The sequence below is a fragment of the Xenia sp. Carnegie-2017 genome, unplaced genomic scaffold, assembly GCF_021976095.1.
Source record: "Xenia sp. Carnegie-2017 unplaced genomic scaffold, XeniaSp_v1 HiC_scaffold_6, whole genome shotgun sequence".
NCBI classification, from domain to species: domain Eukaryota; kingdom Metazoa; phylum Cnidaria; class Anthozoa; order Malacalcyonacea; family Xeniidae; genus Xenia; species Xenia sp. Carnegie-2017.
Window position 1 is genome coordinate 10456465 of NW_025813526.1, and position 14837 is coordinate 10471301.

The window sequence follows — 14837 nt, forward strand, 5'->3', positions numbered from 1 at the left end:
GATATGTACGAAGAAATATGTACGAAATATGTACGAAAAAATATGTATGAAGAATGCAAAGAGAGAGAGCAAGCAGCCCAGGTCACAAAAAACGAGTTTAAGAACATTTAAGTGCGTTCACAAATCACATAAATGGAGAAATTTCTTACTAAATCCCAAAAATAATAAAGCCCTAACGATCTTTTTGAGCGAAGAGTAGAGAACAGAAAAGTGGATAAATATAGGAAAAGCAAGAAAGTAAGTTTTTGTACGTAGCCTGCAAAGAGAAGTGTTACAAGATCTCAGCAAATGATACCCATGTTGTTGAAGAAAATCTTGCCGCGGCACAGTAATTGCTGTATCAGAATTTGCACAGATTTGTTCATGCTGTGTTTTTGCCATTTAATCATGTAATTACTTCATGTATATTTGATAAAAGTGGAACAACAACAAGAATCTAGTTTATCAATATCTCAAATTGTCTTAAGCCATTGATCCAGATCTGTGTCCAAGTTGCTTGGAATACATGCTTGTATACTATATGTGATACAGTCAGGGCTTGGCCGGTGAAGGAAAGTCGGAGCGATACGGCTTTTATAACAGAACAAATAATTTTAAGAGATAATTGAACTTCTTAGACCTATCAGAAGAGTTATTCAAGAAACTTCAATCTTTCACTACAATATTTTTTGCAGTCGTCCAGAGACTTCAGATATCAATGAGTTTCGTTACAGACTTTTTTGGAATCAAAAGAGAAAGCATCGACTCTTGCAAAATACAGCCTTGTAAAGATTGCTTGTACAAGCAATCACGCCGAACAAATTACAAGACAGCTGTCTGAAAACGCACTTTAGAACGTTTTCCACAAATTCCATGTGCAGTTGTATCTGGCTAGTATTATGAAAACGGCTAAGTGGCCATTAGTTAAATGAGTGGCGAACTTCTGCAAACAGCTATTTTGAAACTTTTATCTTGTTGATACTACTTATCATTCAAATTACTACCTGCAAATGTCTGGTGAACGTCTTAAAAATGTTTGGATAAGTGCACACTACTAAGGTTAATAAAACAAACTAAACGTTCATTTTTCCATACAGATGTAACTTTTGTCACATGGCAACAAAATTTTGAACTGTAATGTTACTGATTCATTGTGACAGACATAATGTCATTTTGGTACTAAAAAGTAGATTTGACACACTCATTAGATTTACTCATCATCTTTTTTTATTTGTCTGTTAGACATACGTGACACTAACTTTCGTCCCATGACTTACCAAGTTATTGTACTCTTTTTTGATGGTTATCATACGTCAAAACAAAGTTTCAGAACCGCAATTTTAAGATATGTATCTTTGTCCTTCTATCTCGCAAAAAATCCCCATTTTTATAGCCCTCTTGCCCATGGACTTCACAAAGTCAAATATTACAAATGGTGAGGCCTATGCCATCATGGAACAGCCAAAACCAAGATTATTGCAAATATTATAGTAATGCACCCATCTTTTCTCCTTTATTCAAAAATTAACAATGTTTTGCATGGCTGGTTGCGTCACACGGATGTTGAAAAGGAAAGTGGTTTGTCCTGCTTGCAATAAACCATTTGGTTTGAAAACAACAAACATGAATCTCCTCTCATTACTTTAAAAAAAGACAGTCGGCATTTAGCATTTATTCAAACAAACTGTTAGTGTCGTATCAACATCCGCTCAAACAGAAAGGTAATTTGGTGAAAAAAAATTTATCGTACTGTTGTTTTGTATAGATGGAATTGTTACAACATTAAATGCTTCATATAAAAGAAGTCTAAAGTTATGAATATCTTTAATTCTTGAAATATTTTAGCTTTAGATAAAATTTGCAAAAAAAATCCACCCAACCAGCCAAAAAATATGAATCTCTTTCGTAGTAACAACAACTTTTTATGCTCGATGTTTAATATTCTTCTTGCAAATTGATAAGGTGTTATGAAAAGAAACTGGCGAGTTCAGATTATTAATATATTGATCAAGCCTTGTTTACAGAGAGCAAGTCGTTTAAATTTACCACTTTGCAATACTCCGACAATAATATTAAATGATTCACCTACGAGTTTCCGAAAAATATACCTCTTACGTGTAAAAGGGTTTTACATTCTCGCAAAATTGTCTTTCTATGGCTTTTATCACCTGAGACTTGAGTGCATTCATACCATAATCTAAACTTGTGCTGTTAGTGCTCAAATTTTCAATATCCTTGTCCCTGTAATGCCTCATTACGGCCATATTAGTCGGTACTTGGTATGACCTATAGCCTTTCATCATCCATCGCCAAATATGTACGCGACAAGTAGCAGTGTAAAGGGGCTTTGCTATTGATTTTGCACGAAGATTACCACCGAGGACACTGTTTGATCTGTTATAAGTTGCAAAAAATCGTGGAACCTTGTACTTTAATTTAGTTTTACCAGGACAATGTATAAATTCAGTTTTTTTGTTAACGTTCCTATGGAAACCCAAATGTTGAAATGTAAAATGAGCGATTTTGCTGTCCTCTACTTTGAGCATCAGTTCTTTCCATTTCAGACCATTTTTGGGCATTATTACTTCGTCCAAGTCACAAAGTACCAAATACTTAGTCCAAAACATGTTGCGGTAGACGCAATCATGGATGGCCAATAGCAAAGCTCTGTTGTAAACAAGATAGGGATATTTTTACCCCAATTCATTACAGCATCAAGAATTTTAATCTTCTTTGAGTAATAATTTAAAAAATTTATTTCTATACTATGGGCTTCATAAACATATATAGTAAACCATGTAGCTCCTAGTGCTTTGTTAAGTTCTATGGAATCCATAATTCCTTGGTCATATTTACCCCCATAGAGTGGTGTCTCATAACAAACACCAAACTGGTGTTTGATTGATGAGGACTGATCAACTACGGGAACGAAATGTGAGATAGGAATCGTGTGAAATGAAGAAATGTCCTGTGACATCATTAAAGTGACATATTGTGGTCTGCCCACAACAGTGTTACATCTATACATAATTGCTCTATACCTGTCAACTTTAGACTTCCAGAACTCCGCTAAAATGACACCAAAAGCAGGTTTTTTTTCTATGACTCTTTGGTTCCCATTCATTATAAAACCACAGAACAATGCATTGTCGAGTTTGCCCATTTCGTAGCCTAAGACCACCACACTTCTTTTGAAATTTCCGTAACGGACTGTTTGTAAAAAACGCTTATCGTAATAAGATGAGAAAACACTGATTGTGTTTGAAATTCGTTTCCAAGAAAAGGATGAAGAACAACGAACACATTTTTTAGTTTGCTTTTTAAGTCGCTTTAAGAAACGTCCACTTTTGTCAGATGTTGTAAAATTTGGGGTTTCTTCAAATGAGGATATTTTAGCTACAGAAACATTTGTAACGTATCCATTGAAGTATGATTGTTTTTGAAAATTTTCAATCAAAACTAAGACAATGGCTATCAGAAAACCAGCTCTAATGAGACGTCTTTCTTTTTTCTTATAATGAAAAAATAAGGCCATGGCGTCAATTACTATAAAAATAAATCAAGCTTATTGTTCATTTAAATATAAATTATTCAACTTGTAAGATAAATGCGTGATATCTTAAAACACTCAATACTTACTGCTATTTATCTTCTGTGAACAAATATCGAACTGCAACTAAATACTGTGTGGTTTTTGTTCGCGCATTACATACACTCCCAAAAAATCTTAGAACTCTTGCTCCTCTATAGAAAAGATGACAAACAAATAATAGTATCAATTTTACTGAGATATCTAATTAACTTAAATGTAACATAGCACGTATAAGATAAACTAACAGCCACAATTTTAATACCACCTTAAGAAATTAAAAAAGAGCAACCAAAAATAATGGTAAATTTGTAAATATTAAGCGTCATAAATCAATTTAGTCGTAATATTGACATCATGCTAGATTATTTGTTCTCATTTTAAAGGGATTGTAATTTTGCAACACAGCATAGAGAAATTTCTAAAAAAATTTTTTTGTTTTGAAGTATTATCTAACGCTTCGTTTAATCCCAGCTATCAGGCTTATTTTGACAGCTCCTAAGTGCCTGATTATAACCCCGAGTTGAGCTGGCCCGGTTAGCAGGCTAGCCCGATACTTTCAAGGGATTGAAAAGAGCCGAAACTTCAAGGTTACAAATTACAACTGTTTCCGAAGCACCAAACGTCCCTGTTGTAATTCTCGTTATAGGGCAAACTGGTTGTTTCAGTTTTAAATGTTGCGAGAAGTTAATAAATCAGAATATTGTGAAATTGCTCGAGACGGTTTAATTAATGATAAGTTTGAATCGTTTCCATTTGCCAAAATCATTTAACGCTTTGCTGAGTCCCGGCTACCGGGCTCGTGTAATCAGCCTCTCAGACATAAAAAAAAATGGAGGTTTGATGAGCACGTTTACAAAAATGGAGGATCTGCAAAGGAGTAACACAATTTTTACCACCTAATACACCAAGATGAGCGCAAACATACATATAACTGCATGTAAACACTTGCTAAAATGCCCATGTTATGTTACATGAGTTATGTTATGAGGTATGAGGTAAGTTATGTTACATAAGTAACATAACTTACAGGGACGCCTTTATTTACAAACATATATTCATGATTTTGATATACAGACATACATACTGTTAACTTAGCCGTCACGAGAAAGAGTACTGTTGACAAAGGGATTCGACAGAAATGTCTCAATTAGATTCAGACAGTAAGGATGTACAGTTTCATGATAATGCTTTGATAAGTCACACCGATGAATCTAAAAGATTGATGTCAACGGGTAGGGAGGCTGATACCGAAGAGGAAACTGATTCTTGATACCAATGATATAAGAGGCAAGAGAAAGAAGTAATGTAGATTTTCATGATGTGAAAGAGAGCATTTTGAAGAGGTCTAGATGAGCAGTCTGGTGAAGATAAAATATATCTAATCATTCTATTAAAATACCGATCCAGAAAGATCTCATCCAGAAAAAATAATGCACAAAATGAAAGGAGTGTAAAGAAAATGATGATTTTAATCCGCCGTGGAAGCAGCTGCTAACAAGAACAATTTCATTAATGACATTTTAAAGAACACAGCTTTGTTGACACTGTCAAGGTTAAAAAAGATCAACAGTGATCAATTAACTTTTGTTACAAGAACCTTTATGTTTGTAAAAAAGTAAATGGTTCGAACCCGGAAGTACCGTTACATGTTTGTAAATGTAGATCGTCCAGGTTGGTATAATCCAGAGAAGGACTGTTTTTCTTGTTGTTGACTGACGTTTTGACAACCTTAGCGGTAGTCATCTTCAGGGTCAAATGAGGAGTAAACGTGAGGTTAGCCGTATTTGTTATCTGCTTCTTACGTCATTGTTTCGTGTGTACAGGAAGTATGTACTGTCATTGTGAATTAGTGTGAAGTGAAATGTTTTTTGTTGTGATGTGTGATTTATGTGTGATGCTTTTAGTTGTAATGTGTGGGTGTCAATTGTGTATTGTCATTGTTAATTAGTGTGCAGTGTAATGTTTTTAGTCCATCGTTTGTTTGTATTGTGAATAAGTCGTTTGTAAGGTGGCGGTAATTGCTGTGGTATATTCAGGGGTGTTTGTTCAGCGGGGTTTGTTCCGGAAACTTTATGTTATGTTAATGTTTCAAATTGGGAAAAATTTAAATGAACTGTTGTTTATATTTAGTCCGTGATCTGTGGCCGATCTTCTTTCATTCCCGTTGGACACCTCAAGGAAGGTCGTGAAAAATTCAAGACAGAGCGACTTTTACATGCTTAACGCAGTTTTACTTCTTGTCATCTCCAAAAAGCTGCAGTTTTTTTGCATTAAAATTTTAAAATTTGTAGCTCATTACAATTTCGGAATCCGCCATTTTCCTTATGAAACTTCATGTTATTTATATTTTGTGTGCTAGTGCCAGACCTAATAGAGAGCTATTCCGCACGATAATACTGGCAACATAAATAAAATCTCTGAAAGAAATGCATATTTCACTCGTGCATTAGGTTGGATTTTAGCAATTGTTGCGAAGATAATATTTTGAAAGTTATAATCGTATTGTGCAAGACAAGGCGCGCTTTTTTGAAAGGTCTGTCTCGAATTCGTCGTCAATGTCATCATCTAAAAACTCCTCTTCCTCAACATCATTGTCGTCATCAATATCTACATTCGTGCATGCAGTACACGACCATACATTTGTGTACTTCACTCCGGCTTTGTTACATGAACAACGTTGGGAGTTACAGCCACGTTGCAGCCAGTCTTACAACCACAATGAACGTTATCAAGTTGGGAATTCGGCGCTAGGGGAATGGTCATCCATACGATTTCAGACTTGCAGTTTCCCGTCACTCGTTTGCCACCCATTTTCATCCGGAGAAGTAATATCCATTTGTGGTTGTAAACAGAAAGGCCAAAGCGCGGCTTGGTACAAAAATGTAAGTTCCATAAACTTCCATTGCTAATCAAGAGTTAGTGTAAATATTGCTAAAGTCATTCTTATTGCATTCTGTATACAACTGAGAGGTATTTTGCAAAAAGAAGTTAAAAATCTCAGTTAAGAAGCATAAAATCTCAAAACACCAAGCTAGAACTCAACATTATATGATTCTTAGAACAAACTTAGCTACTATTTGTTTACAATATGTCAGAAGTGGTAAACTTTTGTATTTTTCAACAATCTCTTTCATAGGTTGTTATGATTGTTAATCTTCAGTTAAGGCTTTATGCTCAAGATCATGTTTTACAATTCAAGAAAGAATATTTTTCAGTGAGCCATTTCAGAAGCCAGAAAGCTGGGGTTTTTTGCTTGGGTTGAAACTTGTTTTATTGTAAATTTGATTAGCGAGGACTTTCATAGATAAAAGTTGTCTTTGTCATACCATGAAAAGGAGAGTGAAAGAGTTCTGGCACATTGATTGAAAAAGTGATCCTGTATATATATTTCTCAACAAGAAATGTAGTTACGATTCTGATCTATACATACTAATTTACTAATTTACTCTGTTGTCCTTTGATAAAAGTTTATAATGTTGATTTAAAATAAAGAATATCTGAATTATTTTTGAAGTCATTCTTTATATAATCAATGCATGGAAACAGCAACTAAAGATGGTTTTGGGACATTGGTATGTAATGGAGACAAGATCCTCTGTTACAAGTAAGTGAGCAAGCACTTTAATGCTTAGTGTAGGTTCTACAAAACCAAAAAAATGTTGTCCTTCTATATTTAAAAAGAGAAATTTTAGAGTTCTACTCTTCCAAAGTAAAGAATGGACTTCACTTATCCAATGTGGAGTGACCTTGTAGAAAGTGTGGTCAAAACATTGAATCAAAGTAATTCTTGTGTTTAGTGAGTCAAATAGCCTGATAGCAATACTTTTAAAACTTTATTTTTGCTCTTGCATCACTTAAAGCAGGTTAATCAGAAAAGCATGTACTTTATGGAATCTGTAACATAGCTGTAAGCTGCTAAATGTTTGTTCTACAATTTTTACATTTATCTTAGGCCTATGCATAATGATGTGCCTCTTTAAAAGCTTATTAACAAATAATTCTTTAGTGGTAATGATCAATTTCTTACCAAGCTTTAGTGTTTAAGGAAAAATTTATGGAAAGATGCGTTGCTATGCTTCGAAAAGTGAAGTTGCGCACGATTTAACCATGAGTTCTTAAAACTGACAAGATTTAGGTCTAAAACAGGCTTCTCCTTTGTTGGTACATAAGTGCAAAGGTGACAGTTTAGGTTTGCTTCCAAAATTTTCGATAGAATTCTTCATTTAAAACTTACATTTTACTTGGACTTTATTAAGAGTCTCGCCTTTTTGCCACCTTTCAAGATGGCGCCCGTTAATAAATTTGCCTCACCATGACAACGGCAGTTAGATCAAAGAGTTCCGCACCAAAAAAATGGCGACATTCAAAATTGAAGGAGCGAGGAATTTTGAAATTCAACCGCGAAATACTAAAAAACTGCAGCTTTTTAGAAGTGACAATGAAAAGAATATCAAACAGCAAGTGACTTTCTATCTATTTTGAAAATTTTGCGACCTTCCTTTAGGTGTCCAACGAAACTCATTTTTAAAGCATATTTTTGAGGCACAGATCACGGACTAATTGTGAAAAAACTTTCATCTATATCAAAAAGCCTTTATCATGGTTTCCGTTTCCATCATCTTATCTTGAAATATCATAATCATCAAATAAGTATGCAGTATGTGCGAAAATATTGAAGTTGAGCGTTGAAAATAAGGTAAACAGATAAAATTAGTCGATTCCTTTAGAAGATGATTATATTTTCAGAAAAAGCATTCAAATTTCTCAATACAAACTTGTTTAAAGCAATCCAAACTCTCCCAAGGCCTGAGCATGTGTGGGCAATATTTTTGGTGTAAAGAAGACAAACACTTGGAGTTGTTAGTTCTGTTTTCTGTTAGTTCACGGCAAAACTTTGTTTCTTTCGCGGCAATTCCACGCACGTACCTTATTGTTGACAGGCGCATGCGTATACCCTTTAATATACTGATGTGAATTTAGCACAAAAATCAGGCCACAATTGACGCAGCGCCCACAGTAAAGTTGAGATTATATGAGAACACAGAAGTGAGATAGAATAATCCTCCCAACGTCCTATTACATTACGTTATGTTTTCTTTTAAAGTAAATGGTTGAACACACGAGTATCGTTACATGTTTCTTAATTTAAATAGTCCAGGTTGATAAAGTCCTGAGAAGGACAATTGAAGTTTATGTTAGCTTATAGTAGTTTCGTCGCTCTTTACGATTTGACGTAAATTTGCTGGGTGATTAGACTATGACGTTGTATTTTAGAACTTAGTCTACATCAGCTGTGTATTGCGAGTACACAGTGTACGTCGTTCTTCAAATTACAATGCAAAATTGTCTCGCAGTGTAATTTTCATTATTACATTTTCTCTTTCCGCAAGCTTTGAATTGCTTAAACCATTGAGTCAATAGAGAAAATATCTGATGAGGCAGAAGAATTTCTTTTAAAAAGGTATACAGAATGACCTGGCAGCTTGGAAAGTGTGACTTTGGCTCATTAAACTGCATGGTACGACTCTCATCCTCACAGGCATATAGAAACCCAAACAAGTGTCATGTTGATAATCTTCTTTTGGGAAATTTTGATGAATATAATGACGATAATGCTCAAATTGCAAAATATGTAAAAAAAAGATCTTGCTGTAGAAAAATACGTAGTGTCTGGTCTAATAAAGAATTTCAATCCGAAACACATTATCCTGAGTTAATTATGCTCTTTACTCCATGGCGAAATGAACATACCGGTTTATTAGGAAATTGTTGATGTTCGGAAGAGCAGGAGAATATTTTCATCGTGTTCATATACTACTACATGCGCATACAGGAAAACAGTACATATTACAAAAGGTAACACGATTTACAGTGCCTTGCGTATACCAGCCAGTCAGTCACTAAAGAATTATAAACCGTTAAATTCGGCCAAATTAAACATGATGAAATGCGAACTGGGTTCAAAGTTCATATTACTTGATGAAGTATCAATGGTTGGCCATAATAAGTTCGCGATTAAATTGAATAACCGTTTAAAAGGTTTAAAAGCAATCAAAGAAGATTTTGGTGGTGTAAGTATAAATACATTAGGTTATTTATTTCAAATGAAGCCCTTAACGGATAGTTATATATTCAAAGATGTTCAGTGTTAAGTTCTTACGATATTGTTGCTCCAAACTTATGGAGAAAGTATCTCAGATTGTTTGAGCTGGATAAAATCATGCGACAGAGAAAGCAAGAATTTTGCGCAGACTCTCAATCGACTTCGTGAAGGTAATCACACTCGCAATGCCCATGAAAATTTCAAAGAAAGATGCATTCAAGAGACTGCATGTCCTACAAAACCCCACATAAGTTCATCCAAAATGCATAAGTGGATGATTATAATGATAAAGTTTATCAATCATTCAATCGTGCTAATAAATACAATATCAAGGCACAAGATAGCGTCATTGGAGCTAGTTCAGCTGAACTCAAAGAAAAGATAATAAGACAAATACTCCACGTTTCTCTTAAAATATTTGTCTTATTTTGTTGTTATTATCTATGTACATGCAGAACCATAGCCTCGTCATTGAAGCGTTAACAAAGCAGCTTGGAGCTATTTTATACCTGACAAAGACAATAATATCTACTTATCACAATCAACGTCGTGAACAAGTTGTATAATGTTGCTGGATGTATAAATTCTACATTCATTCAAATGTATTTTAATGGACAAATAATCTGTAGCCATAATCTGCTATTATTTACCTTATTATAAACAAATGTTTGGGCTTTTCAGTTTATGATCATTGATCAATCAATCATTGGACCGTTATAGTACACATTGTTTAAGATTTGAGACAACTAATATTGACTAAATGAGAAGCTGTTTACTATAAACTGTGATTATGAGTCTTTTATCCATGAAGCTTTTTATTTTGACAATTTGACTGTAATAGCATGAAACCTGAGAATTTCACATAGATGAAATATTGTGGCATGTCACATATTGTCCCCTTTTCTAACTGAACATCTCATGTAGAGATATTAAGGTGTGTTGATCTATGGCTATTACCAGATTGTTTGCAAGAAATTCTTAAGGGCTACTGATGCATGAAAAGCATTTTCTATAAAGTAAAAATGTCTTTCTATGTATGCAGATAAACCATGAAATTTGGAAAAACACAAGGTATTATTCATGATCACTAGGTAATTTTTCCAATAATCGTTATAATTTCTAAACTAAATTATTCCAGATTTACATTTAAACAAGTTTTGATTATATGAAAATATACTTATTATGACCAGTAAGAATAACACATAAACCAATTTTAACATTCATGTAATTATATGATTAAAGGCATATTGGTTACATTTTATTTATATTGGCAAATACTATGCTACTGGTGATTGAAATGTAGCACACTTTGCATAAACTTACAGAAGATAATAGTCTAGTGAAATGCCTAATAACCATTAATGGCATAAAGCTTTCCTTAATTGCAAATTTTCATTCTGATAATCTTTGTTTAATCTTTGGCAGAAAAAAAATTTATTTTTTTCTCAAAACGTGAATTTCCTGGCACTGTATGTGGAGATTGGTAAAAGGTTACAACAAACTTGTATAGCTTGAAGTTTGAGCTTTTCTACATCTATGAACCGTCCCTTGTAGTACCTTTTTTCAAACTTAACTCATTACATAGAGGTGTGAATGGGGGTCTCTAGGGGTGGGGGGTCTATGCCTGACAATTTGGTAGAAATTTTTAAAGGCAATATCTTTTTTGGAATAGCATTATTCTAAATTAAATTTTATTTTCCTAGGCATGGTAACGAGCCTTATATTTGTCATAACAATGAGCTTAAGTTTTTGGCAAAACATTCATGTATTGTTCACTGAGAAAAAACGTAAGCTAAATGTGCTTTTTTACGCAAAACGATGCCCACAAAAAACATTTTGTATTGCTCTAAAACGCTTAAAATGGCATTTCAAAGGCTTTGAAATTCAAAATTTCCCAGGAGAGAATGCCTCCAGCCTCCTATGACTAATGTTTGAAAAATCCTAGATCCGCCCCTGTCTCGTACTGGCAAGAATGATCATATTTTTATCATCAAAATTGCCAAAGAATTCTGTAACGACTTTACTTGTAAATATAACCTATACGTGTCAACTTATTAAGTCATTGAGAATCGATGCATTAAACCGATGAATAAAACGTATACGAATGATCAGCACTATTGCTCGATTTCATTAAATAATAATAACAATCAAACAATCAAATAAAAGTCAACTTTCATATTTATTAAATCATGTCAAATAACATATCAAACTCACATGACAGATGCATCTCAGCTAGCAGGCCAAGAATGCTATGTAAATTTTGAAACGCTAAGTACGGACGTAATTTTCACGCAGTTTTGATCGGTAGAAATATTAGACTACGACAGGAATCATTATAGGTTTAAATAGGACCTTATTCCGTCAAATAAATAATGGCTAGATTACCTTCTAAGCTTTATAACTCCAGTAGTTTCGTATCCTCTCTCAACCTCCAGATTTCATACTGCAAATAACACAAAAAATTCTTTGTAATGAGCACACAAACAAATCTCTTTTCCAACTTCATTAATATTCTTTCTCGCGAGTCACATGGCAAGCGAGTTAAAGTGTTTTATTATTATTGGCCGTCGTCTGTGTGTATCTAATTGTCGCGGGTAAAAGGTCGAAGGTAAAGTCGCAGTTTAAAAAACACTTTTTTTGCACGGAAAAGTTTGAAAAAAGTCAATGTTAAATTCACAGCGTTCAATCAACGTTCTCAACGTTCCCAACGTTGAATCAACTCTGCTTTCAACATTAAAATATGTCACTGGTGTTTGGATATTTAAGATATGTGTTTGCTATACCTATCCAAATATTACGGTGGCCTATAGGTGTCACGGCAACATTTGAATGCAAAAATCTCACGGCAACATTTGAATACGAAAATCTCACGGCAACATTTAAATACAAAAATCTCACGGCAACATTTAAATACGAAAATCTCACGGCAACATTTTTAAATACAAAAATCTCAAGGCAACATTTAAATACGAAAATCTCACGGCAACATTTAAATACAAAAATCTCACGGCAACATTTGAATACAAAATCTCACGGCAACATTTAAATACGAAAATCTCACGGCAACATTTAAATGCAAAAATCTCACGGCAACATTCGAATAAGAAAATCTCACGGCAACATTTAAATACGAAAATCTCACGGCAACATTTAAATGCAAAAATCTCACGGCAACATTTGAATACGAAAATCTCACGGCAACATTTAAATACAAAATCTCACGGCAACATTTGAATACAAAATCTCACGGCAACATTTCAATACAAAATCTCACGGCAACATTTCAATACAAAATCTCACGGCAACATTTCAATACAAAAATCTCACGGCAACATTTGAATACGAAAATCTCACGGCAACATTTAAATACAAAAATCTCACGGCAACATTTGAATACAAAAATCTCACGGCAACATTTAAATACGAAAATCTCACGGAAACATTTGAATACGAAAATCTCACGGCAACATTTGAAAACTCACGGCAACATTTAAAAACTCAAGGCAACATTTGAATACGAAAATCTTACGGCAACATTTGAAATTCTTACGGCGGAAGCAAAGTGAAGGAAGTTAAATCATTGACTTTTAGTCTAAAAAATATAAAATGGCGGAAAGCATTGAAGAATACGATGTCGATGATGACCATGAAAATCTTGAACAAAGCAGTGAGGAAGAGTTCATACGTTATTATTTCCTAAAAGGATTTCCATACAAAGAAATTCTTAACTTCATAAGAAAATATCGCGGTAAGCAGATTAGCATGAGTACATTAAAGCGAAGAATAAAAATTAATGCCCAACATAAAGTTCTGATTAGAGCCATAGAAATAGACCAAAAAAAAAACAAATTGTAAAATTTAAATTTATTGTGACGTTTCGTCTTTACTCAAGACATCTTCCGACAAATAATAAATACGACGTTACGACAAGATATTATATTTACAAAAAGGTGTTAAATTACTACTAAAGGAAGCGGTGTCGAATGGATACATGATAAGGAAGTTTGGAAGTGAAATGAAGAGAAATTAAAAGAGGTTAAGTGGAATGGAGTTTCCTTGCACATTAAGTGAAGGCTTGTGTTTATTGATTAGAAGGCTTTCATGGATGGAGAGTTCATAAGTATCGTTGGAAGAGGAGATTATTTTAAAGTCGTCTAAGTTGGGGGTGTGTCCAGTTGCGTTAATGTGAGCAAGAATGCTTGATGATGCAGGGTGGGAAACTTGGTTGCCTGTAAGGGGTGATATTCCCAAGTGCTCCGAAAATCTGGTGTGTAGATGACGTGTGGTTTGACCCACATACGAAGCGTTGCAGCTTCGACACTTGAATAAATAGACTACACCAGATCTCAGAAGTTTGGGAATTTTGTCCTTAAAGGGGAAGAAAGAAGAGATACGTTGAGAAGGGCGGAAAACAAATTTAATGGATATATGTGGGAAGGCTGCAGCACAAAAGTTATTTATTTGTGTGAGAATTTGAAGGGAGTGTATGCCGGTGAAAGGAAGACAGAAATAGATGGGCATTTTGTGAGCAGTCAAGACAGGTGGTTTAGGGGCAAAGGTGTCGTTAAGGAAGCGACGTGTGATTTGGTCAATTATACGTGAAGGAAAACCGTTTTTGGTGAGTGACTTTCTGGTAAATTCGAGTTGTGTATGAAAATTTTCGTAAGTAGAGCAAAGATTGAAGATTCGGTAAAGTAAGCAGGAGACTAATGAAAGTTTGTAAGTAAGTGGGATGAAGCTGTGGAAGTTGGTGAAGAGGCCAGTGAAAGTAGGTTTGCGGTAGACGGAAGTGGTGAATTTTCCATTAGTACGAGAGATATCAATGTCAAGAAATGAGAGCTTTCTGTTTTGTTCGACTTCAGATGTGAATGTGATGTTAGGGTGTTGTCGGTTCAGGTAGTCAAGAAAGAGAGGGACGTGATCGGAGGAATGAAAAAGTAAAAAACAGTCGTCAACGTAGCGTCGGTAAAGTAGTGGTTTGAATGAAGAAGGACAATTATTGACAAACTACTTTACCGACGCCACGTTGACGACTGTTTTTTACTTTTTCATTCCTCCGATCAAGTCCCTAACTACTACCTGAACCGACAACACCACATCACATCACATTGAACAAAACGAAAGCTCATTTGACATTGATATCTCTCGTACTAATGGAAAATT

At 34.5% G+C, this 14837-nt stretch overlaps 1 protein-coding gene across 2 annotated transcripts; it reads right to left on the reverse strand.

Annotated features, from left to right (window-relative positions):
• Positions 1-1786: 1786 nt before the first annotated feature.
• LOC124458017 lies at positions 1787-12189 on the reverse strand. 2 transcript variants are annotated; one of them, XM_047008132.1, is made up of 4 exons: positions 12060-12189; positions 3619-3723; positions 3021-3525; positions 1787-2646 (listed from the first exon to the last, which is right to left on the reverse strand). In XM_047008132.1, the coding sequence occupies exons 3-4, from the start codon at positions 3512-3514 to the stop codon at positions 2091-2093; spliced, it is 1050 nt and encodes a 349-aa protein (XP_046864088.1). In that variant the 5' UTR covers positions 3515-3525; positions 3619-3723; positions 12060-12189; the 3' UTR covers positions 1787-2090. The 2 variants fall into 2 exon arrangements, with proteins under 2 accessions (XP_046864088.1, XP_046864089.1); XM_047008133.1 differs by having other exon boundaries at positions 3021-3543.
• Positions 12190-14837: the final 2648 nt, after the last annotated feature.

Bases quoted from the DNA above. Each gene is read 5' to 3' on its own strand.
- LOC124458017 (XM_047008132.1), bottom strand. From the start codon at position 3,514: ATGGCCTTATTTTTTCATTATAAGAAAAAAGAAAGACGTCTCATTAGA. The intron at 2,647-3,020 runs GTATAGAGCAAT...TGTTTACAACAG, and splicing joins TGGAAGTCTAAAGTTGACAG to AGCTTTGCTATTGGCCATCC.